At 43.3% G+C, this 24429-nt stretch overlaps 1 protein-coding gene across 2 annotated transcripts in view; it reads left to right on the top strand.

Annotated features, from left to right (window-relative positions):
- Positions 1 to 24153, top strand: part of LOC101599664 (plasma membrane ascorbate-dependent reductase CYBRD1) — a 32115-nt gene extending 7962 nt beyond the window's left edge. Inside the window, exons 2-4 of one of the 2 annotated variants that reach the window (XM_004660353.2) lie at positions 6338 to 6546; positions 21268 to 21422; positions 22740 to 24153. In XM_004660353.2, coding sequence (XP_004660410.2) covers positions 6338 to 6546; positions 21268 to 21422; positions 22740 to 23040 — 665 coding nt within the window. In that variant the 3' untranslated portion in view covers positions 23041 to 24153. The remainder of the gene's footprint in view (positions 1 to 6337; positions 6547 to 21267; positions 21423 to 22739) is intronic. The other variant, XM_004660354.2, reaches the window with a different exon arrangement.
- The last annotated feature ends 276 nt before the right edge of the window (positions 24154 to 24429 follow it).

The following is a 24429-nucleotide window of genomic DNA, read 5'->3' as shown; positions in this document are numbered from 1 at the left end:
AGTCTCAGGGTGGCCTTGAAGTCACAGCGATCCTCCTACCTCTGCCTTCTGAATGCTGGGATCAAAGGTGTGCACCGCCATGCCTGGCTATACTTTTTAAAATATATATATTTTTTTACGTATTTATTAGAGAGAGAGAGTACATAGTGTGTGTAGGGGCACACTAGGGCCTCCTGCCTCTGCAAAAGAATTCCATGCATGTGTGCTGCTTTTTGTGGGCACTGGGGAATTGAACCCAAGCTGCAGGCTTTGCAAGCAAGCATCCTTAACCACTGAGCCATCTCCCCAGCCCCCTGGCTGTACCATTCTGTTTGTTCTTTTGTTCATTCATCCAGTTCCCTCAGATCTTACTTTTGTTTGCTTAATTAGCATTCACTTATGTATTTTGTGTATTTATTTTTGAGGTAGGGTCTCACTATGTCATCACAATTGGCCTGAAATTCACTTCTAGACTCAGCTGGCCTTGAACTTGCAGTGTTCTCCAGCCTCTGCTTCCTGAGTTTTGGGACAACCGTTGTGTGCCCCCATATCCATGTTGCATGGTTATTAAGCACTTACTGTGCGCCAAACACCAAATAAAACCAGTGAGCAATGGGCTAGGGATGTATGCCAATGGTGGAGTGTTTGGCTACCATGCTGTGGCTTCTGTCTCCAGCACTGAAGGAAAATAAAAAGGAAGAAAGTTGCAGCCCTGTCTCCAAGCTGTTTCCACTTGAGTTAGAGATGAGTAATGATTTTTGTTTTAGGAATATAGCTTACACCAATCCCTTAATGTTTAGGACTAGCTGGGACGTTAAGTTCAACTCCAACGAGGTTATATCTGAGCCAATACTGTTCCTCGTCTGTCATAATACTGGAACGAGGTATAAGAACTTATAGCTGATCTTTCTAATAACAAAAACTTCTGGATATTTGTAAGTGTCCAGCCAGTTCTTTGATCCCCCACCCCCGCTTCGTACACATATTTCCCAAAAGCAGCTACCTTTGTGCCAAGTTGTCAAACCAAGTCTTTCTATGCATCTAAATTCCTTTCTTCCTCTAAACTCCCCAGAGGTCTCCATTTCTTGATAGTCGTGTGTGTTTCAAAGATCCCATTCTCTCTTACAGCCACTACAAGAGTTTAAAGAGGGCTCTCTGCTTTTCCATTTAAGTCCGGGGTCCTCGGGATAGGATCTGATAAACTTGAAAGTGCACAGGGAAATGAGTTGCGAAGATGGATAACCCTATTCTGAGCACTCTGTCAAGGAGGGTGAAATAATACTTTATACAAGGAGGGAGGGGAAATGAAATGGCCCACCATGTTTAAGTAGAATTTGCCAGTGTCACAAAATTTCAGTGTACTTCAAGCTCAATAACTTGCTCTTATTTTCAAATTCACTTAAAGCTCTTAAGTAGGCCCTAGTGCAGAATACTTTTTACTTGTTGAAAGAACCATTTGGTCTTATATAAGGTAGTACTTGTGTCTAGTACCCTGTCTTGATATTTTGATTTATAAATCTGAAACAAGGATATATCACATCAAAAATTAGATACAATGTTCAACTACATCTTTTTGTTTAATTGGGTTGGGTTTTTTTTTTTTTTTTTTGGACAGTCTCACTGTAGCCCAGGCTGGCCTAGAACTCACTGTGTAGCCCAGGATAGCTTTGAACTCATGACAATCCTTCTGCCTCAGCTTCCTGAATGCTGAGATTATAGTTGTGAGCCACCATAAAAGGATATATCTTATTTTTATTTTTTAAAATATTTTATTTTTATTTGTTTGTGTGTGTATGAGAGAGTAAGAGAGAGAGAGGGAGAATGAGCGAGAGAGAGAGAGAGAGAGAGAGAGAGAGAGAGAGAAAGAAAGAAAATGAGCACACCAGGGCCTCTAGCCACTGCAAACGCACTCCAGATACATGTACCACGATGTGCATCTGACTTTGGTGGGTTCTGGGGAATAGAACCTGGGTCCTTAAGCTTCATAGCCAAGTGCTTTAACTGGTAAGCCATCTCTCCAACCCCCTCTTATTTTAGAAAAAATCTGAAAAAATTAGGAAGTCTGCTTTCTGAGAATGCAAAATGAATTTCTGTGCCTTGTTAAGGTTCACTTTTCCGCACATATTTCTGAATTCCCGCTGTGTGCCAGGCTCCATGCCAACTGCTAGGATGTGGTGATGAGCAAGAGACCTTCATAAAGCACATGAGTTAAACACAGAAAAAATGTAATCGGAGCATTTTCTGTGTCTGGGAACATTGGTGTTCCTCCACCTGCTCCCACGTTCACAGAGTCTATCTTTGCACCACTTGCTACAAGATAAGCTTGTGTATGTAGGTAGTTGTGTAGCAATTTGTGGATGGAAAGCTGGTGTCAAAGTAGAGGTTACGTCTTTGAGAATGTACCTTTTCTGTATTCCTGAGTTTTAATTTTGCAACTAGTATCTAATAATTTTTAAAAATTTATTTTATTTATTTGAGAAAGAGGGAAAAGAGGCAGAGAGAGAGAGAGAGAGAGGGAGAGAGAGAGAGAGAGAGAATGGGCACGCCAGGGCCTTCTGCCACTGCAAACAAACTCCAGATGCATGTGCCACCTTGTGCATCTGGCTTATGTGGGTCCTGGGGAATCGAACCTGGGTCCTTAGGCTTTGCAGGCAAGCACCTTAACCACAAAACAAGCTCTCCAGCCTCAATTTTTTAAAAATGTTTTTATCTATTTATTTGGAGAATCTTTAATCACTGAGGCATCTGTCCAGCCCAGGATCTAAGAAATTTTCTAGTAATTCATTTCAAATTCAAATGACTATAATTCTTCTCATGTCCTGAGAAAGATTACATACAGGTATGAACTTCTTCCTCCGTTCATTGCTTTTTTTTTTTTTGAGGTAGGGTCTAGCTCTAGCCCAGGCTGACCTGGAATTCACTATGTAGTCTCAGGCTAGCCTCCAACTCACAGTGATCCTCCTACCTTGGCCTTCAGTGTGCTGGAATTGAAGGAGTGAACTCTAACCTGACAGAGAGTGTGGGTAAGATGGGCATACCAGGCCTCTAGCTGCTGCAGACAAACTCCAGGTGGATGCGTCACTTTGTGCATCTGGCTTTATATGGGTATTAGGTAATAGAACTCTGGTCATTAGACTTTTCAGGCAAATGCCTTAGTCGTAGAGCTGTCTCTCCAGAACCTCCCCTCATGCTTTTTAAGTTTAAAATATACTAGCATATTCTACCACCAATAACTTTTTTCCTTTGAAAGAATTAAAGTGTGTTTCTCACATGTGTTTATGCTTTCTCACATTTTCTGCAGGAAATGGTCTTTGCAATTAGAGCCTCCAACAGACACCCCTTGTTTCAGTCACAAGTAGCTGCTTTGTGTCATTTCTCCTCCGTGTGGAGCAGGAGGCCTTTCTTCCTTTTTAGTGAGCCTCAGGAATGGTGTCTAGGTAAATGCCAAGCCAAAGAGCAAGGAATATTTAAATTCCACTCTTAAGACAGCTTTGATGACATGAGAATAGCTTCTTGTTTAATAAATGTGGGCTGATCTGTTTAGTTTGTCTATTTTTACCAAAACTCACCATATGTGTTTGTGTGTGTGTGTGTGTGTGTGTATGTATATGTATATATATATTATATATATAATATATATTATATATAATACATGTGTATATATAGTATATATATACATGTATATTATATATAATATATATATTATATATATATATTAAAGCAAGTAAATAGCTTATACACTCGTAGCATTTAGCATTTGCAGCAACCTTTTGCTTATCCAGAGAGCCTTTTGGACCCCGCCAGCTGTGCAGTTGTGCTCTGAGTAGCCCAGGTAGCTGCTGGAAAGTTCTTGTTCCTCACTCAGGGCGCTCCAGATCCCTGCTGTGGCTGCTTAGCGGAGTGTGGTTGATTGATTACTGAATTGGCAAGTTTGTCAACATATTGTTCAGTCTGTGTTCTTTTTGCCATACCAAAAATCAACATAATAGAGTGTTAGAGAGCTTTCTGTTTGATTTCTCATGACTGGATATGAATCCACAATTATTTAAAAATAAAATTTAGAGAAACACTTAACGTAGTGATATACTTTGAGCCTCAAGTTGTTTTAGGCTCTTGGGATACAAGACAGAAAAACAGCAAGACACATGAGTGTGCTCAGATGAATTGAGGTTGAAAAGGGGCCTTGAGCTAGCTTCAAGAATATACTGTTGGCTGGATATGGTGGCACACGTCTTTAATCCCAGCACTCGGGAGGCAGAGGTAGGAGGATTGCCATGAGTTCGAGGCCATCCTGAGATCATATAGTGAATTCCAGGTCATCCTGGGCTAGAGTGAGACCCTACCTTGAAAAACAAAACAAAAAAATAAATAAAAAAGAATATACTCTTAAGCTACTGCAGTAACTACTTCGAGAAGAGTCTGTGAATATAGAAGTGATTATCTGGAGTCTCCATGTCCTCAAGGAAGTACATTTATAAGATACCACATAACACTAAATTAGTCAACAGGAACCCTCAGAATTGGAGGAAGTAAAGGAACACTGTCCTGAAGTGTTGGAATGGGACCAAACAATAGCAACAGTGAGTGATAGCTTGTGGTGAAAGCTTTGCAGAGGCCAAATTCACGGCTGCCTTTGTGGTTCTAAATGTGTTTCTTTTACAAACTACACAATCCCTCATGTTTCATCATCCTGAGACATTTTTATATATCCCAATTGTAATTGTCTTTGATAGGATAAAGCTCTGTAGCAGTCAGCCTCAGGTCACTGGTATGAACCTCCAGACCAGACACAGTCTATGGGAGGAAGAAGGGATTTATCTGAAGCTTACAGATCCAGAGGAAGTTCCATAATGGCAGAAGAAGCTGGCCCACTTTCACAGGCCCATGTCAACAGAAAAACCGCCATCAACACCATAAGCAAGCACACTTCAGGACCACAGGCAAAGCTCAGCCACTTTGTTTACCTTTAGACTGGAATTTCTCCTACACACACACACACACACACACACACACACACACACCCCTACCTTAGGGCTGGACTCTAGGATCTGCCTACTGTGACACCAGGATACAAGCTTGAATGAAACTCCTGAATCAAGCTGGGCGTGGTGGCACACACTTTTAATCTCAGCACTGGGGAGGCAGAGGTAGGAGGATCACCGTGAGTTCGAGGCCACTCTGAAATAACAGAGTGAATTCCAGGTCAGCCTGGGCTAGAGTGAGACCCTACCTTGAAAAACCACACACACAAACTTGTATGAGAGACATCTCCTCAAACTATCTCCTTTTTTTATTAAATCTCAGTCTAGGATTAAGAAATGTACATGAGCCGGGCTTGGTGGCCCACGCCTTTAATCCCAGCACTCGGGAGGCAGAGGTAGGAGGATTGCCATGAGTTCGAGGCCACCTGAGACTCCACAGTGAATTCCAGGTCAGCCTGGGCTAGAGTGAGACCCTACCTCAAAAAACCAAAGAAAAAAAAAAAAGAAATGTACATGACACACAGCTGGTAAGAGTGCTCATCTTCCAAGGGTTCTGGGAGGTTTTACCATCATCTGCCACACATTTCCAATTACTTATAATTCCCCTTACACGGGCCAGATGGATGGAGAACAAAAATTACTTGCATCCTAAGGTGGCCACATAATCTATTGCTTAAACTAGGACACTTAAAAATTTCGAGGTTTTGGGCTGGAGAGATGGCTTAGTAGTTGAGCGCTTGCCTGTGAAGCCTAAGGACCCTGGTTTGAGGCTCAATTTCCCAGGTCCCAAATAAGCCAGATGCACAAGGGGGGGAGCATGCATCTGGAGTTCGCTTGTAGTAGCTGGAGTGACAGAGAGAGAGAGAGAATGGGCACGCCAAGGCTTCCAGCCACTGCAAACCAACTCCAGACGCGTGCGCCCTCTTGTGCATCTGGCTAACATGGGTCCTAGATTCCGGGGTCCTTAGGCCTCACAGGCAAGCGCTGAACCGCTAAGCCATCTCTCCGGTCCAATCGAGGTTTTATTAATTGAAGTTTAGTATATTTGTAGAAAATTGTGCATCAGTACATCCTTTCTCTTTATTGCATATTAAGTATTCATTCTGTTAATGGCAGGCATTTGGGACGTTTTCAGGACTTGTCTTCTCCCCACGTAGTGCCGCCGGTGATGCGCACGTGTAGTGGATGCGCACACACCCCTTGCTTTCGGACAGATACTCCGGAGTGACGTGGCAGTACCAGGTGCCAGGCAGGAGCAACGCAGGGAAGCCGGACGAAGCGGAGGCCAAGGGAGGAGGGCTCGGAAAAGGAAGTGTCCCTCGTGTCTCACGGCTCGCTTTGTGTTGATTTTAAAAAAACACGTTGTGTCTCCTCAGCCATCATCGTGTACAGGCTGCCATGGACCTGGAAATGCAGCAAGCTCCTGATGAAGTCCATCCACGCGGGGCTACACGCCACCGCCACCCTCCTCGCCATCATCGCCGTGGTGGCCGTGTTTGATTACCACAGTGCCCGGGCTATCCCCCACATGTATAGTCTGCACAGCTGGATTGGACTGACCGTCGTCATTCTCTATGTCCTGCAGGTCAGTGTCTCGCTGTGGTTACCAAGAATGCGTAAACAGCAAAACAAGTCAGACTATAGATGTCTCCTAAGCATTTGTTTCTGTTGAAATGCTTCCCCTGAGGGGGCACTGAGCTATGGAATGGTCTGGAAGTTCAAATGTAAGATTTAGTTTTTAATCTTTCTTATGAGAGAGAGAGAGATTGAGAGAGAGAGGGAGGGAGGGAGAGAATTGTTAACATCTAGACTGACACCAGTTGGACTTGGAGTTTGGTGTGCTGAGTAAAGTAGCCTCTGGCCAGAGCTATGGGTTTCTTCACCACACTCTGCTGCTTCTCCACTTCACTTTAAAAAAAAAAAAAATTGTTCATTATTTATTTATTTGAGAGTGACAGAGAAAGAGGGAGAGAGAGAGAGAATGGGCGCACCAGGGCTTCCAGCCACTGCAAACGAACTCCAGACGCGTGCGCCCCCTTGTGCATCTGGCTAACGTGGGACCTGGGGAATCGAGCCTCGAACCGGGGTCCTTAGGCTTCACAGGCAAGTGCTTAACCGCTAAGCCATCTCTCCAGCCCTCTACTTCACTTTTATGAGTGGAGACACTCGTTTATAACATTGCTAGATTTCAAAGGCCTTCCCTTTACTTTTTAAAGGCATATGCTCTGAAAGCACTGTGTTGAAATGAAATTTTATAGAATGTGATAGTTATTTAGATTTCAGGTCACTAAAAGAAGAGTTAATGTTGTGAATCTTTTGGATCTTTTACCATTTTATTGAGAATTTTTGCAAATGACATTGATTCCTTTTCCTTCCTTTGTACAATATATATTTGACTACCTGATTGGCACATCATTGAGAAATTGACCTTTTTATGGCTGTAGAATTAAGATCCTGGAGTGGAAAAACAAAACCCCAAGGCTTGGGACTGGAAACATGCCTCAGCCATTGAAGGCACTTGCTTGCAAAGCCTTCTGGCCCAGACCCAGGTTCAGTTCCCAAGCCATCCATGTAACCAAGTGGCACAAACATCTAGTATTGGTTTGTAGTGGCAAGAGACTCTGGCTTACCTATTTACACACACATACACATACACCTGTGCAATTAATTAAATAAATGCTTTTTAAAACAAGGCTTAAGGACTGGAGAGATGGTTTAGTGGTTAAGCGCTTGCCTGTGAAGCCTAAGGACCCCCGTTCGAGGCTCGATCCCCCAGAACCCACGTTAGCCAGATGCACAAGGAGGCACATGCGTCTGGAGTTCATTTGCAGTGGCTAGAAGCCCTCACACGCCCACTCTCCTCTCGTTCTGTTGCTCTCAAATAAATAAATAAAAATAAACGAAACAAACAAACAAAAAAACAAGGCTTAACCTAAAGTGTATGGTCCTTTAAAAATCAGGGACCACTTACCAGAGACTTATCATTTTTCTTTTTTTCTTTTTTAAAGATCTTATTTACTTATTTATTTATTTATTTATTGAGAGAGAGAAGCATATAGAAAGAGAGAATGGGGTGTGCCAGGACCTTCAGCCACTGCAAAGGAACTCCAGACGCATGTGCCCCTTGTGCATCTGGCCTACGTGGGTCCTGGGGAATCGAACCAGGGTCCTTAGGCTTCACAGGCAAATGCCCTATCATTTTTCTTTTAAAAACTGATTTTAAAAACCTTAAAGCATCTTGAAATTTATTTTTTATTATTTTGACGTGTTTTGTGTGTGATTTGTGCACATGTGTGTGTAGGTCCACGACGCACATGTGGAGGTCTGAGGACAACCTCAGGGTGTTCGTCTTCTAGGTTTCCACTTTGCTTGAGACAGTGTCTCTCTCTTTCTCTCTTTGTTTTGTTTTTTTGAGGTAGGATCTCACTGTAGCTCAGCTGACCTGGAATTCACTATGTAGTCTCAAGGTGGCCTCGAACTCATGGTGATCTTCCTATATCTGCCTCCCTAATGCTGGATTAAAGGCGTGCACCACCATGCCCCACTTTTCTCTTTTTAAATAGTTTATGTTTGTATTTATTTGGGGGAGAGAGAGAGAGGCAGGTAGAGAGAGAATGGGCATGCCAGGGCCTCTAGCCAGTGCAAATGAACTCTAGACACATGTGCCACCTTGTGCATCTGGCTTGTTTGGGTGCTGGGGAATTGAACCTGAGTCCTTAGGCTTTGCAGGCAAGCACCTGAACTGCTAAGCCACCTCTCCACCCCCTCTTGTTATTTTGATCTAGCTGCATTTTGTGGGCCAGTCTATCCGGCCCGCAAGCTTCTAGATTGCCTCACCTCCCATTGTTATAGGCACTCTAGAATCGCAGACACATGCGCCACTCTGCATCTATTTTTCTTTCTCGGGTGCTGGAGAATTCAACTCAGATGGTAGGCTTCAATCAAGTGCTTTTAACTGCTGAGCTACCTCCCTAGCCTGTATGCTGAATTTTCATTAAATAAAAGTGGTCACTATCAGTTATTTAAGTTTGTGTTAGCTGACCTTGATAGAGGGGTTAGAAGTGGAAAGGATTCAGACAGGAGGTCATAGAGAAAAACCCTCTCTCCACCATGATTTCCATTTAAGAAGGAAAAGAACATTTCTAGCTGGAGGGGTCCCACCCAGATCTTTTCCTCAAGTTTTTTGTCACTGACTCACACCTGAGAGGCAGTTTACTCCACTGTCACTAGCTGGTGAGTTGTCTCCTCTCATGGCTGAGGGCTGCAGGGGCAGAAACCCCTGGAATTTGTTGACTGCATACTGGCATCTCTTGAGATTTTTATCAGCTCTGTATTTTGTTGCCAATGGTCAGTTCCCTTGGCTTTCCCTATGTCAAGACGGACACAAGAATGCAGCCGCAGCCAGTGCAGTGCCAAGCATTCTCCCTGTCTCACCTCTTCCTTCAGGGGGGCTGAGCCATCTGGAGCAGATGCCAGCAGACACACACTGCTGCACCTAGCTTCAAATCTGAGCCCTAACTGAAAGGAGTCTCAGAGGAATATAAGCTTGAATGTTTACACACACACACACACACACACACACACACACACACACACGCATGCACGCACGCACACACGCACACATTTGTTTTTGTTTTTTGAGGTAGGGTCTCGCTCCAGCTCAGCCTGACCTGGAATTCACTTTGTAGTCTCAGGGTGGCCTTGAACTCACAGCGATCCTCCTACCTCTGCCTCCCGAGTGCTGGGATTAAAGGCGTGTGCCACCACGCCCGGCTGTTTTTATATTCTTGAAAGAGAATTTAAATTGATTATTCATTTAAGAAACTTAAAGCAAGAAAGTAATTTAACAAAGGTAAAACATTATTAATTCTATTCGTTTTCTACGGTAACAAATTACCACAAATGGAATGGTTTACAGAAATGCAAATGTATTAGTTCATAGTCAGAAGGTTGCTTGGGTGGCTGGTTTCTCTGCTTCAGGTCTAGCACAGCCTTAGGGAAGGCACTCACTGGTTGATATGGGTAGAAGTGGCCTCTTAGAATCTAGGCCCTCAATGTTGTAAGACCCTTATCTCCTTGCTGGCTGTCAGCTGGGGGTTACTTGAACCCTGTTTGTGGCACACCTATCTCGACCCAGCAACAGGGCATCAGAGTCATCTTGTAGTCTTGAAATCTCTGATTTCTCTTTCTTCTTATCTTTTCTCCCCAACTGAAGACAGTTCTCCATTTTTTAAAAAAGTGCTCATACTGGTAACAATCATAGTAGATTATAACTGCTTTTTTTTTTTTTTGGAGGGGATTTGTAATCCAGAAGTGATGGTGCGCACAAGTAATCTCATCATTCAGGAGGTAGAGGCAGGAGAATCAAGAGTTCAGGGTCATCCTCAGCTACCTAGTAAGTTCAAGGCTAGTCTGGGCCACAGGAGACCTTGCATCAAAAAAGCCAAAAAAACAGGTGCTGAGGAGATAGATATCGTAGTGGATGAAATGCTTATCAAGCATTAGTACCTGAGTTCAGACCCCTAGAACCCACATAACAAGCCAGATGTTGTGGTCCTGGGAACCCAGTGGCTAGAAGAGAGGCAGAAACAGGAGAATCTCCCGGAAGCTTGCAGGCCAGCTCCAGTGGTGGACACAGCCGTGAGAGACCCTGTCTCAAACAGGTGGGAGACAAGAATCAGCATCCTAAATCGTCCTCTGACCTCTGCGTACGGCTGACACCACATCACAAATAAGACATTGACACTGCTACCATTGTCATGCAACTTTGCTTTTGAGGTTTGAACTAATATGCAAGATAGTGGGAAAATATATAGGAATAACCAATGTGTCACCTTTTTTTTTTTAGTTTATAGATGTTCATCCATAAACCTAACAGATGTTTAAAAGTAGAGAATTTGGGAGGGTCGCTGGATAAGAAAGCCATGTATATGTTAATAGCTAATGGCGTATGTTAATATCCTTACCCTGTAACCTGGCAGTCCACATTGGAAGGGAGTGGAATACCATCCCATAAGGAACTCTGAAAGGACCTTTAGTGAAGCATTGTTTGTGCAGCTGGGAAACAAGAAACAACCTTTGTGTCAGTCAGTAAAACAGTTCAATTGTTGTGGTCATTCATATCCACCAGCTGTTACAAAGAATCACCATAGCTACGGAACAAGGGTGAAATACTCTTCAGAATAAAACCTACCAGGAAATCATGTGCATAGGGAAATGTCATTCGGAGGGGGAAAGGAAGGAAAAAGCACACTTACGCAGATCTGTAAGGAAAGCTATGGCATATGCTCAGCGGCTACCACAGTGGAGTGAAATTGAAGACAGAAAGTATTAGAGTACAGCTTGCCTTACTTGCTTGAAGATATGGCCTTTTGTTTTCAATATGAGTCAGCCATGTGTTGTGTATTATAAGTGTGTGTGCATGCATGTTTTAAGACGAAACAAGTGAATAGCATCCCCTCCCTTGAGGTGTGATGACTTATGTCATGCTGGTGCCTTTTGGCTGTTCTTTCAGGTATGAAGTGAACAATTCTTTCTACTCTAGGAAGAGTGACTGTATTCCAAGTTTATCCTCCTGTCTCAGACTCTTGAGTTATGGGATTACAGATGGATGCCACCTTGATTTTTTCATGTTTTTGGTAGGAGCTAAGCTCCTTTTTATGTGTTCAAAGATTCTTGCTCCCTATTCTTAACTCCAGAAATTCCAGAACCACAAAAAGCATTCTTTGATACAGATGTTTTCCATTTCTTGTGTCAAAAGTAAAAGGGGGAGCTGGGCATGGTGGCACATGCCTTTAATCCCAGCACTTGGGAGGCAGAGGTAGGAGGATCGCCATGAGTTCAAGGCCACCCTGAGACTGCATAGTTAATTCCAGGTCAGCCTGGACCAGAGTGAGAACCTACTTCGAAACCCCCCCCACAAAAGGAAGTAAAAGAGGGTGCCTAGAGAGATTGCTCAGTGGTTAAGGTGCTTGCCTGCAAAGCCCAACTACCTGAGTTCGATTCCCCACTGCCCACGTAAAGCCAGATGTGTAAAGTAGCACATGTGCCTGGAGTTTGTTTGCAGTGGCTAGAGGCCCTGGTGCACCTGTTCTCTCTGTCTGTCTCTCTTCTCTCTCTCTGCTTGCAGATAAATAAATAAAAGTTTTCTTTCTTTTTTCTTTTTTTTTTTTTTTTTTTTTTTTTGAGGTAGGGTCTCACTCTAGCCCAGGCTGATCTAGAATTCACTGTGTATTCTCAGGGTGGCCTGGAACTCATGGTGATCCTCCTACCTCTGCCTCCCGAATGCTAGGATTAAAGGCGTGTGCCACCACGCCCAGCTTGTTTTTTTTGTTTTGTTTTTAAGTAGAAGTGGACATAATGGTTAGGCTGAGGCAGGATCTTAAGGCCAGTCTGGGCTGCACTGCGAGATCTTGGCTCAAAAAAACAAGAGCTGAGCTGGGTGGCACAGGCCTGTAATCCCAGAGGCTGAGGCAGGAGGATTATAAATTCAAAGCCAACCTGGGCTACAGAGGAAGTTCATGAAGCCATGACCAGCTGGGCAACTTAGTGAGATCCTGTCTCAGAAAGTAAAAAGTGAGCTAGAGGTTCACTCCTCAGTGCTGCTAAATAAATAAAAAGAAAGGGAAGGGGAGAGGAGGTGAGGGGAAGCAGTTTCACTTTCTCAGGGAAGACAGAGTCACTGTATTGGTGATTCTTGGCGAGGAACAAGGTGACTCACTCCCTGGGAGCCACGGCCACAGGCTTGGGGTTTTCAGGCCCTCTGCTGTGCATTTCTGTCTCCAAGACCACGTTCTGCAGACTGATCTCAGCTTGTGTTCCCTCAACTCAACTCAAGGAACAGGCTTGCCTTGGAGTACAACAAAGAGGAGATCTTTTTTTGTTGTTGTTGTTCATTTTTTATTTACTTATTTGAGAGCGACAGACACATAGAGAAAGACAGATAGAGGGAGAGAGAGAGAATGGGCGCGCCAGGGCTTCCAGCCTCTGCAAACGAACTCCAGACGCGTGCGCCCCCTTGTGCATCTGGCTAACGTGGGACCTGGGGAACCGAGCCTCGAACCGGGGTCCTTAGGCTTCATTGGTGAGGGCTTAACCGCTAAGCCATCTCTCCAGCCCCAAAGAGGAGATCTTTAAGATTAGGTGTACTCACTGAGCACCACTGGGGTCTGGGTTAGCCACTGTAAAGTCGGGATTCACCTGCCCAACAGAGTCAGTGCATGGGTTGATTGAACTCACTGAATGGCCCGGGCTAGCCTTGATCCTCCAGCGTCAGCCTCGTGGTGCTAGGATTAGAAGTCTTGTATTTCCTATTCCATTTCTCTTGATAAAGTTTTGTCTTAGATATTCATGTACTGAATTCCCCCCAGGGCTTATGTGATTTCATACTCCCACTTCACTTTTTTCCACCTGAGTGAATTATTTTTGTAGCACCCTTCCCCGAGTCACCCCTGTTTGCCATCTATCTGCAATGCCAGCTTTGTCACGCACCCCTTCTCTGCACCCTAGCTCCTGCAGGACGAACCGAGGAGTGTTCTGGAAGCACTGAAGCATGTAGAAGTGTATAGAAGTAGAGACAAGAGTTCTTGACTCGCCCTCCTTTTAGAAAGAGTGCTTCTAGTAATTTACTATTGAGTACAGATGCTTCGTTTCTTGTTTCTAAAATGGTTTCATTTTTCTCTGTAAAATCGTGGATATGAAATTCTGTCGAATTTTTTTTGTGTCTGTTAAGATGACTATTACTCTTTTTTTAATCTGCTAATATAGTCAATTATATCAATAGACTCTTTTTATTTTATTATTATTATTATTTTTTTTTTGGTTTTTCAAGGTACGGTCTCACTCTAGCCCAGGCTGACCTGGAATTCACTATGTAGTCTCAGGGTGGCCTCGTCAATAGACTCTTTTTAAAAATTTTTTTATTTATTTATTTGAGAGCGACAGACACAGAGAGAAAGACAGAGAGAGGGAGAGAGAGAGAATGGGCGCGCCAGGGCTTCCAGCCTCTGCAAACGAACTCCAGACGCGTGCGCCCCCTCGTGCATCTGGCTAACGTGGGACCTGGGGAACCGAGCCTCGAACCGGGGTCCTTAGGCTTCACAGGCAAGGGCTTAACCTCTAAGCCATCTCTCCAGCCCTCAATAGACTCTTAATTTCAAACTTGGTGAATTAAAAACATGTTTAGTCATCTTGAGATTCTCTCTGTGCTCTGCAGTATCTTGATTCTTACCTCCTATCACAGTGTGAATCCAGTTCCCCCATTTGGTAGCTGGCCACTTTGGACAAGTGTTTTTCACTTGTTTGCCCATGTACAGAGCAAGGTTTACAATCCTTCACAAAATCCTTAAGAACCAAAGTCAAATTACGTATGAAAAGACAACCCAGGGTTTAGTACACTCAAACAACATGTTACCTTTGTCACTAGAAGTACACATCTTGTGGTAGGCCCCTTTGTGATTCGAAGGTGGTATCTTTCATTTCTATTACAGGTCATGGGAACTCTCATGGTTGAGAGTATGCATTTTATTTATTTATTTTTTGAAATATTTTTTGTTCATTATTTATTTATTTATTTGAGAGTGACAGACACAGGGAGAAAGACAGATAGAGGGAGAGAGAGAGAATGGGCGCGCCAGGGCCTCCAGCCACTGCAAACGAACTCCAGACATGTGCGCCCCCTTGTGCATCTGGCTAACGTGGGACCTGGGGAACCGAGCCTCGAACCGGGGTCTACTTAGGCTTCACAGGCAAGCGCTTAACCGCTAAGCCATCTCTCCAGCCCGAGAGTATGCATTTTAGGTCGGGGAAATTTTCCTCATAAATCCATTCATTTACTCAACAGGATTAAATACCCATTACAGGTTGGAACCTTACTAAGCGTAGAAGTCTCACAAGACAAACATGTGCTCAGAGCCAAGTCCTCTGCTCCTGTGATGCTTGCAGGGGAGATGGGTGGGTGAGTATTAGGTAGGCAGGTTGAGTGTGGAGTGTTCTGAGAACAGCATATGGCACGGGGGCACGGGAGGTCGTCTCACGACTTGAAGCCATGAGCCTGTGGATGAAAGCTCAGTGAGTCTCCTAACTGAATGCAGTAGCCTGTGGGGAAAGTATGGTGCTCGAGGAATAGGAAGGAAGCCAGGTAGCCAGTGGCCGTGTAACAGGAATGCGTGGCTGGAAAGGCATCAGTATAGAAAACTTAGGGCAAAGATGTTGCCTGAAGTTCAGGTGAGAAATGTTTTTGGCCTTAGAAGGGTGGCAGTTACAGGGAAGTCAAGTGGATAGCTCTTTTTTTTTTTTAAATTTTTTAATTTAATTTATTTGAGAGCGACAGACACAGAGAGAAAGACAGATAGAGGGAGAGAGAGAGAATGTGCGCGCCAGGGCTTCCAGCCTCTGCAAACAAACTCCAGACGCGTGTGCCCCCTTGTGCGTCTGGCTAACGTGGGACCTGGGGAACCGAGCCTCGAACCGGGGTCCTTAGGCTTCACAGGCAAGCGCATTAGGGCCCAGGTTCAATTCTCCAGTACCCATGTAAGCAAGATGCACATGCAGCTGGAGTTTGCAGTGGCAAGAGGCCTTGGCGTACCCATTTTCTCTCTCTCTCCATATATACACGCACACACATACATATATATGCCTTTTCTCTCAAATAAATATATAAAATATATTTTTAAAATTATTTTTATTTATTTATTTATTTATTTTAAGAGCAACAGACAAAGAGAGAAAGAGGCATAGAGAGAGAGAGAATGGGTGCACCAGGTCTTCCAGCCATTGCAAACAAACTCCAGACGTGTAAGCCCCTTTGTGCATCTGGCTAACGTGGGTCCTGGGGAATTGAGCCTTGAACCAGGGTCCTTAGGCTTCACAGGCAAGCACCTAAATGCTAAGCCATCTCTCCAGCCCAATATATAAAATATTTTAAAAATATATGTGCTATGTAACAAGTCTACCAGGTCACTGAAGGTGTTCACTTATGTTTAAGAACAATTAGCCTAAAATAAAAAGTTGTACTGGCCATAAGGGTTAAACATTCCATAAGCCTTTTTTAATTTTTAATTAATTAATTAATTTGAGAGAGACAAAGAGGCAGAGAGAGGGAGGGAGAGGCAGAGAGAGGAAGGGAGAAGAAGAGAGAGAGAGAGGGAGAGAGAGAGAGAGAGAGAGAGAGAGAGAGAGAATGGACATACCAGGCCTCCAGCCATTGCAAATGAACTCCAGTTGCATGCGCCATCTTGTGCATCTGGCTTATGTGGGTCCTGGGGAATCGAACCTGGGTCATTAGGCTTTGCAGGCAAGCACCTTCACCGCTAAGCCATCTCTGTAGCTCCAGTAAGCCTTTCTGAAAAAAAGTCTTGCTATGTAATCTAGGCTGATCCTCCTGCCTCAGCTTCCCAAGTGCTGGGATTACAGGTGTGGGCCACCACACCTGGCTACATTACAGTAACCCTTATGGAAATAAATGTGCATTCATGGACCTCAATAAGTGTATCTGTTTAATGTAGCTTACCAGGCACTCAGAGCAACTTCTGGTTCATCACAACAGTTTCACAATGCACACTTACCTCAGAGGCAAGGTGAAACAGAGCTGGGAGGAGCTTCCAAGTACTCTCTAATGGACTTGATTTCTCCTTCCATTTTCCTCCAGTGCCCTCCCTCAACAAAAAACTAGCCAGGCAGATAGTTTCCATTTTCATTAATGATTCTGAAATGAAAGCTTTTGTTATATCTCAAGATTTTTACACACATTCTTTAAAAAAAAAAAAAGGCATCTATGGGGCTAGAGATATGGCTCAGCAGTTATGACGTTTGCTTGCTTCTTAGCCTGAGGACCCAGGTTCGATTCCCCGGGACCCATGTAAGCCAGATGTACGTGGTGGTACATGTGTCTGGAGTTTGCAGTGGCTGGAGGCCCTGGCATGCTCATTCTTTCTATCTGCGTCTTTCTCCCTCTCTCAAATAAATAAATAAAAATAAAATATTTTTAAAGGCATCTGTTTCATAAAGTGATAAGACATACACAGGAAAATGTATATTTCATTTTTGTGTGTATGCATATGTATGTGTGTGATATGTGAGCATGGGTGCATACGTGCCATGGTGCACATGTGGAGGGCAGAGGGCAACCTCTGGGTGTTCTCTTCTTCCATCTTCATTTGAGACAAGGTCTGGGATCTCCAGTGGTGCAATCAGTTAGCGCGCAGTACTTACATGAGACAGGATCTGTTTTGCCATTGCAGCTGTGGGCATCCAGATTCTTGCTCTGCCTGGCATTGCTGTGGGCATATAGGGATTGTAGACACATGTGCCACTTTGCTTTTACAGGCAAAAGTAATGTAAACTTTTGTTACCTATTCCTAATTACAAAGACAGGATACGTTAATTAAACATTTATTAAATGTAAAAACTATAAAGAAAACAAATCACTGATTATGCCAAATCTAAAAATAGTGTTATATTTTGGTTTTAATTCCTTTAGGGTTTTTTGTTTTGTTTTGTTTTTCAAGGTAGTGTCTTACTCTAGGCCAGGCTGACCTGGAATTAACTATGGAGTCTCAGGGTGGCCTCGAACTTGTGGCGATCCTTCTACCTCTGCCTCCCAAGTGCTGGGATTGCTGGGATTAAAGGCATGCATCACCACGCCAGGCTTCCTTTAGGTTTTTGTTATGCTTGTGCATGTATGAAAATAGATGATTAAGGGTTTTTTTTTTTCTTTTTTTGGCAGGGTTTCACTGTAGCTCAGACTGACCTGGAACTCACTCTATGATCCCAAACTGGCCTCAAACTCTTGGCAATCCTCCTACCTCGGCCTCCCAAGTGCTAGGACTATCGGTGTGTGCCAACACGCCTGGCTGGAGGTTTGATTTTTAAGCACAATTAGGATCATACTGTATTTTCACTTTTATCTCTAAATGAGAAAAAAAAAATTAATTTATTTGAGAAAGAGACACAGAAATAGGCAGGGAGGGAGAGAGAATGGGCGTGCCAGGGCCTCTAGCCACTGCAGAACTCCAGATGCATTTGCCCCCTTGTACATCTGGCTTACATAGGTCCTGGGGAATCGAACCTGGGTCTTTTGGCTTTGCAGGCAGGTGCCTTAACTGCTAAGCCATCTCTCCAGCCCCTACATGAGAAATTTTAATGACATTTTCTTTTTCCTTAGCTCCTCTGAGACAATGGAGTCCCGAGCAATGATGATTCCTAGACAGAAGAGCTCATTGTTACAGCTAGTTGGCACTTAGTGAGTGCCTATGGACTGTAGAGCACGTTAGAGTCCACTCACTGCCTTTACTTCCATGATTTGTCAGGCTGCATTATTCTTTGGAATAATGTGTGTAACTCAAAAGCAGTGGTCTTCAAACTTCAGCATGCAAACTCTCCCAGGCATCTTATTAAAATGTAGCTTCTGGGGTCATTATCCTGAAATTCTGGTGGAGCAGGTCCAGGTGTGGCTCACCCATCTCCTAAAATACAGGCTTTACAAGTATTTCTGATCATGTCTTCTATATAGCACACTTTAGGGACCACTGACTTAGGGTCAAAGACAATTTTTAAGCCAATAGGTTGTAAATTGGCACCTTCACTTGTAGGCAACACTAAGATGGTTCAAAGGAAATAAAGTGATTATTATAATTATCATAAATTATAAGTTTGCATCACTGCATCAAAACACTTTCAATCAAACATGCCGTAATGTTTTCTTTTTCAAAAAAAAAAAAAAAGTCATTGGCAAAAGTAAGATTTAAATTGCTGAAGGCTTCTGGAAACAAATTTCTGACTTCCCACCTACTGAAATCATTGAGCCCTACAGGACTACAATAGACACACATGATAAATTATGAAGCAAATGAGAAAACAGTGAGGTTCTTAGGAATAAAAATGGTCGGGAGAGCAGGAGTATGAGAATTATATATTTCATTGGGTAAGTGACAAAAACAGATAAAGTGTGCCTTACAGAAAATTACCTTTGCTAAATCCCTGACACTCATTTAGCTGAGCCACATTTCCAATACAGAAAGCCCAACATGGACATCAGGAAGTTTGTTCTTCCATACTAATAGAATCACTGAAGGAGAAGTGGGAATATTTTGAGCTGCCAAGGGAATCAGTCTGGACCATTTCCAACGCATTCAGAATTTGTGGTATTAAGTGAACAGTAAGATACGCCCAGCAACCCATCAAAAGCATTTCTGATTGCTTTCCGTTCATTACCAATGCGTATTACAGATGAGCTGATTCTAAATTCTTAAGGGCTTTGAACCCTCCTTCGGCCTCGGTTCTGCCTTAATCCTTGCATCTCAGTCAGGAAAGATGAGCAATAATGTTAGTGATTTCTCCCATCCCCTCTTGCTCTTTCATATTTTATTAGACTAGTAGATCCTATCTTGATACTTGAAAAAAAATGTTCCTTTAAACTTATTTTATTTTATTTATTTATTAGAGAGCGAGAGAGAGATGGGTGTGCTAGGGCCTTCAGCTGCCGCAGACCAACTCCAGATGCATGCACCCCCTTGTGCATCTGGCTTATGTGGGTCTTGGGGACTCGAACCTGGGTTCTTTGGCTTTGCATGCAAGTGCCTGAACCATCAAGCCATCTCTCCTGCCCTCCTTTAAACTCATTATCTGTCAGCAACTACATCATCTTTATTATCATGAAGAAAGGTAAATACTGGGTAGAGGGTATGTGGCAAAATAATAGATCTGTGATGACATAACAGACTAGTTGATGCACGAATCTTCCTGGCCTCTCTGCAGAGAAGTATCCTTCCACATATTTAATTATCAAGGAAATAAGGAGTACTTATGCAGAATTGCTTTCTTCCTCAGAAGAAAACAACGTGTCATTTTTTCCCCCCACATAGCTCTATAGGGAGATCTGATTGAATTACTGTCCTAGTGTGCTTGTCTTCAGTGATTTTACAAGCCTTATTTCCCTTAGTTCTTGGCCACCTTAGGAAATTGATGAAAAACAACTAAGTAGCAGAATGTTCCTGGTAGCCTTGTAAATTGTAAAAAAAAAAAAAAAATTGGAAACAGGCATGTCTATAGATAGAGAATTGTAAATACATTGCTATATCCTTAAAATACTAGAATATTAGCTATTAAAAAGAATAAACTAGATAATTTTTTTAAATGAAAAGCTTGGGCTGGAGGGATGGCTTAGCGGTTAAGGCATTTTCCTGTAAAGCCAAAGGACCCAGGTTTGATTCCCCAGGACCCACGTTAGCCAGATGCACAAGGGGGCGCACGTGTCTGGAGTTCGTCTGTAGTGGCTGGAGGCCCTGGCGTGCCCATTCTCTCTCTTTCTCACTCCCTCTTTCTCTGTCCAATAAATAAATACAAATATTTTTAAAATGAAAAGTTCTCCCCACCTCCAAGATAACACTGTTAAGGGAAAAAGCAAGGTGTACAATATGTTGAGTAAGCTCCATGTAGACATCTAAAAACCCTGGATAAGCTGAGTGTTAGGATACATACCCTTAATCTCAACACATGGGAGGCTGAGGCTTAGGCCAGAGGACTGAGAGTTTGAGGTCAGCCTGTGTTACACAATGAAACCATGTACCTAAATAATTACCACACACACATGTGTATATATGTATGTAATATATATTGTATATATGCAATATGCCTATGGACATTAGGAATTTTCTGAAAGGATATACAAGGTGACGATCATAGATGTAACCTTTGTATAATTAGAACTAGTGTAGAAAGGGCTGAAGAGATGGTTTAGCAGTTAAAGCACTCACCTACGAAGCCTAAGGATCCATGTTTGAGTCTCCAGGCCCCACATAAGCCACACACACAAGGTGACACAAGTGTGTAAGGTTGCACCTGTGTACAAGATGGTACACATGTCCAGAGTTCAATTGCAGTGGCTAGAGGCCCTGGTGCACCAATTCTCTCTCTCATAAAGAAAATGTTAAAAAAACAAAACCAACTAGGGTTAGAAGGATGGCTTAATGGTTAAGGTGCTTGTCTGCAAAGCCAAAGGACCCAGGTTTGATTCCCCAGGACCCACATAAGCCAGATGCACAAGGTGGCTCATGTGTTTGCAATGGCTAGAGGCCCTGGCATGCCCATTCTCTCTCCCCCTCCCTTACTCTCTCTCAGATAAATAAGTAAAAATAAAAAAACAGTAAAGAAAAAAAAAAAACTAGTGTAGAGAATTTTTTCTTTTCTTTTTAGGTTCCTTGGCTCTATATGAAAGGTTTTGCCATCTTTTATATAATGCTTTTCATAACATAATTTAAAGGTGATTAAACTTTAAATCAAATGATGATCATTGCACTCTGGTGCTTAGCTTCTCCTAGGTGTTCTCATCTTCCTGCTTCCATGGGCTCCACTCTCTGTCCGAGCAGCAGCCATGCCCATCCATGTCTATTCCGGGCTTCTCCTCTTTGGAACGGTGATTGCCACGGTCCTCATGGGAGTGACAGAGAAGCTGTTTTTTGCCCTGTAAGTTGCATAGTCTTCCTTATCATAATGCTTGACCTATAAAATGCTATGTATGTATTTGTTCACTAGGAAAGTGTAACATAAATATAACCATTTTTTTCATATTAAAAGTTTTATACTTAAAATATTTATTGTAAAAATAGCTGGGCATGGTGGCTCACACACCTTTCATCCCAGCACTCCGGAGGCAGAGGTAGGAGGGTTACTATGAGTTCGAGGCCACCCTGAGACAACATAGTGAATTCCAGGTCAGCCTGGGCTAGAGTGAGACCTACCTCGAAAAACCAAAAAAAAAAAAAAAAAATTATTGTAAAAATAATGTATCATTTCAAACATTGTTGTACAATATTACTAAAAGTAGGCCCACGTCATGTCACAAAACAACTACTGGAGGTATACAGTCATTTTATTATTGTTATTTTATTTCATTATTTGCATGTGTGTTTGTGTCTGCCCCTAAGTGCTGGAAACACAGTCATGCATGGCCACACCCAGCTTTTTTTACATGCATGCTGGAGATCTAAACTCAGATCCTCATGCTTGCTTTTACCTCAAGAGCCATCTCCCTAGCTTGCATACTTTTTTTTGTTGTTTTGTTTTGAAGTAGGGTCTCCCTCTAGCCCAGGCTGACCTGGAATTCACTATGTAGCCTCAAGGTGCCTTTGACCTCATGGCAATCCTCCTACCTCTGCCTCCCAAGTGCTGGGATTAAAGGTGTGCGCCACCATGCCCAGCCTTGTGTGCACACTTTTATGTTAATTGTAATTACTGTATACATATATTTTTTCACTTAATTTTATATTTATTTAATTTCTTTTTTTTCCAAATTTTTTTAATTTTTTTTTTTCTTGGTTTTTTGAGGTAGGGTCTCACTCTGGTCCAGGCTGACCTGGAATTAACTCTGTCATCTCAGGATGGCCTTGAACTCATGGCAATCCTCCTACCTCTGCCTCCCGAGTGCTGGGATTAATGGCGTGCGCCACCACGCCCGGCTTAAATTTAATTTTTATTAACAGTTTCCATAATTATAAAAAAATCCCATGGTAATACCCTCTGTATACATATATTTTTTATCTTTTGTAAAAAAAAAATTGAAGTAACATGAAGATCATAAGTGCTATGTTCTTTTCGTACTTGGGTTTTTCTTTTACAATTTTATAATACTTTGCTGTGTGAATTACAGCATAGCTAGATTATCTCCTCAATACCAAGCTATTAGAGAGGTTTCACTGAAGCTATGCCATGTGCATTTGAGCAGATCCATGCAATGCCGGGTGGCCTGTATGTAACTGGACACGTGTTCGCTTTTTTTCATAGGAAAAACCCTGCATACCATTCATTCCCGCCAGAAGGTGTTTTCACAAACACCCTGGGCCTCCTGATTCTGGTGTTTGGAGCCCTCATTTTTTGGATCGCCACCAGACCACAGTGGAAACGTCCTAAGGAAGCAGGTTCTATCCTTCAGCCCAACGGGGGGGCTGCAGATGGGATGGAAGGCCCCATGGTGGTAAGCGTGAGCAGCAGCGCGGACAGATCGGACGCAGAGCTGAACAGTGACGCGGCCGCCAGGAAAAGAACCTTCGGCCTTGACGAGACGGGCCAGAGATCCACCATGTAAAATGTTCTACAGGTAGCCGTGTGACCTCTCTTCTTAAACCCAGTCGTACCCTTTAGCTTCTCCTGCTTAGCCACAAGAGGACTGCCAATGCTGATTGTAGTCATCGGCCAGGATTTCTTGAGAGACTGTGTTGATTGAGGCCTGGGAACTCCCCTGAATTGGAAAGGACATGACCTATATCAATCTTAGTAGATAGAAATTGTCTTTATTCTCTCTTTCTTCTCAAGGACCAAAGTGTTAGACGGTGCCTCGCCTACCCCAGGGTGCTCACGGTGCGTCTCTCGGTTGCCTGTTCGATTAACTGGCATCAGCCTTGTCCTGCAGTCATGTCCTGTTAATTCTGGGAGCCCAGGGATCGCAGAAGTAGGTAGAGCCAGAATATTAGATCATGAATATTTGGAACAGGTTTTAACCCATTGTCCCACGCAGATATAGTGACTAAAACACAGGAGAAAATAACTGTAAGAAAATAACTCGTTACTTCTCATGGTAGCCCCCTGCTCCCTTCTGAGCTGGTATGGGTCAGATGGGGGCTGGACGCTAGGGTTATCTTTGGGCATTTTGGAGCAATCGCTGGGCCACAGGGAGCTGAAGCGGTATTGTCTGGTTAGACATGGGAATATATTTAATTCTCGGCTGAGTTCTAACACTTGAGGACTTGGTGTGCGTTGCAGTCCATCTTCTAAGCCTCCTGGAAGGCGACTGTGCCTGAAGGCTAAAGCAGCATCAAACTGCCCTACGCACTGCTAAGAGCACTTTCCCCTAAGTTTGCTGTGTTTACTTTTTAAAAGTGCTGCCCTGGCACTTAACCATGCACCACACACTCTTCTAAGCACTTTACAAACATTAGCTCCCTCAGTCCCCAGACAGACTTCGTAAGACAGGTATCTGTTATGAACCCCATCTGTAGGTGAGATCGCTGAAGCTTGGAAAGGGTAGTCACGAGCATCCACATCACTCAGGCCACACTGCAGTCTGTCCAGGATCCTAACCGTTTCACTGAGCTGCTTTTCTGGTTTGTAACAACTTGCACCACGTTGACCCACGCCTAACTAAACCTTTGGTGCTCTTCCAAAGAGAGTCCTCACAAGGCCAAGAAAAAAAAAGGCACCACCCATGCTTGGACTTAGATCATGAGACCTCTGCCGCAGCCAGCAAGCCACAGCATTCCCTGACGCCCTTTTAATATTAAAAGTGGGTTTTGCTGACAGAAAGATTTGGACAAAAATATTTCCAGCTTTCAAGATGATGTAATTACAGTCTTTGTTCCTTGGTATCTTAGCTGCTAAGCAACATTTTATTGGGAGAGTGCTGTATCATGGCTGCCCTTCCTTGGGGTAATAAATCCTTCCTGATTTTCATGGAATTTTAGGGAACTTTGGGTTCTCA

This window comes from Jaculus jaculus, chromosome 4 (genome assembly GCF_020740685.1).
Source record: "Jaculus jaculus isolate mJacJac1 chromosome 4, mJacJac1.mat.Y.cur, whole genome shotgun sequence".
Lineage (NCBI taxonomy): Eukaryota > Metazoa > Chordata > Mammalia > Rodentia > Dipodidae > Jaculus > Jaculus jaculus.
The sequence above is the reverse complement of the archived record's forward strand: the minus strand, read 5'-3'. Positions and strand labels throughout refer to the sequence as shown.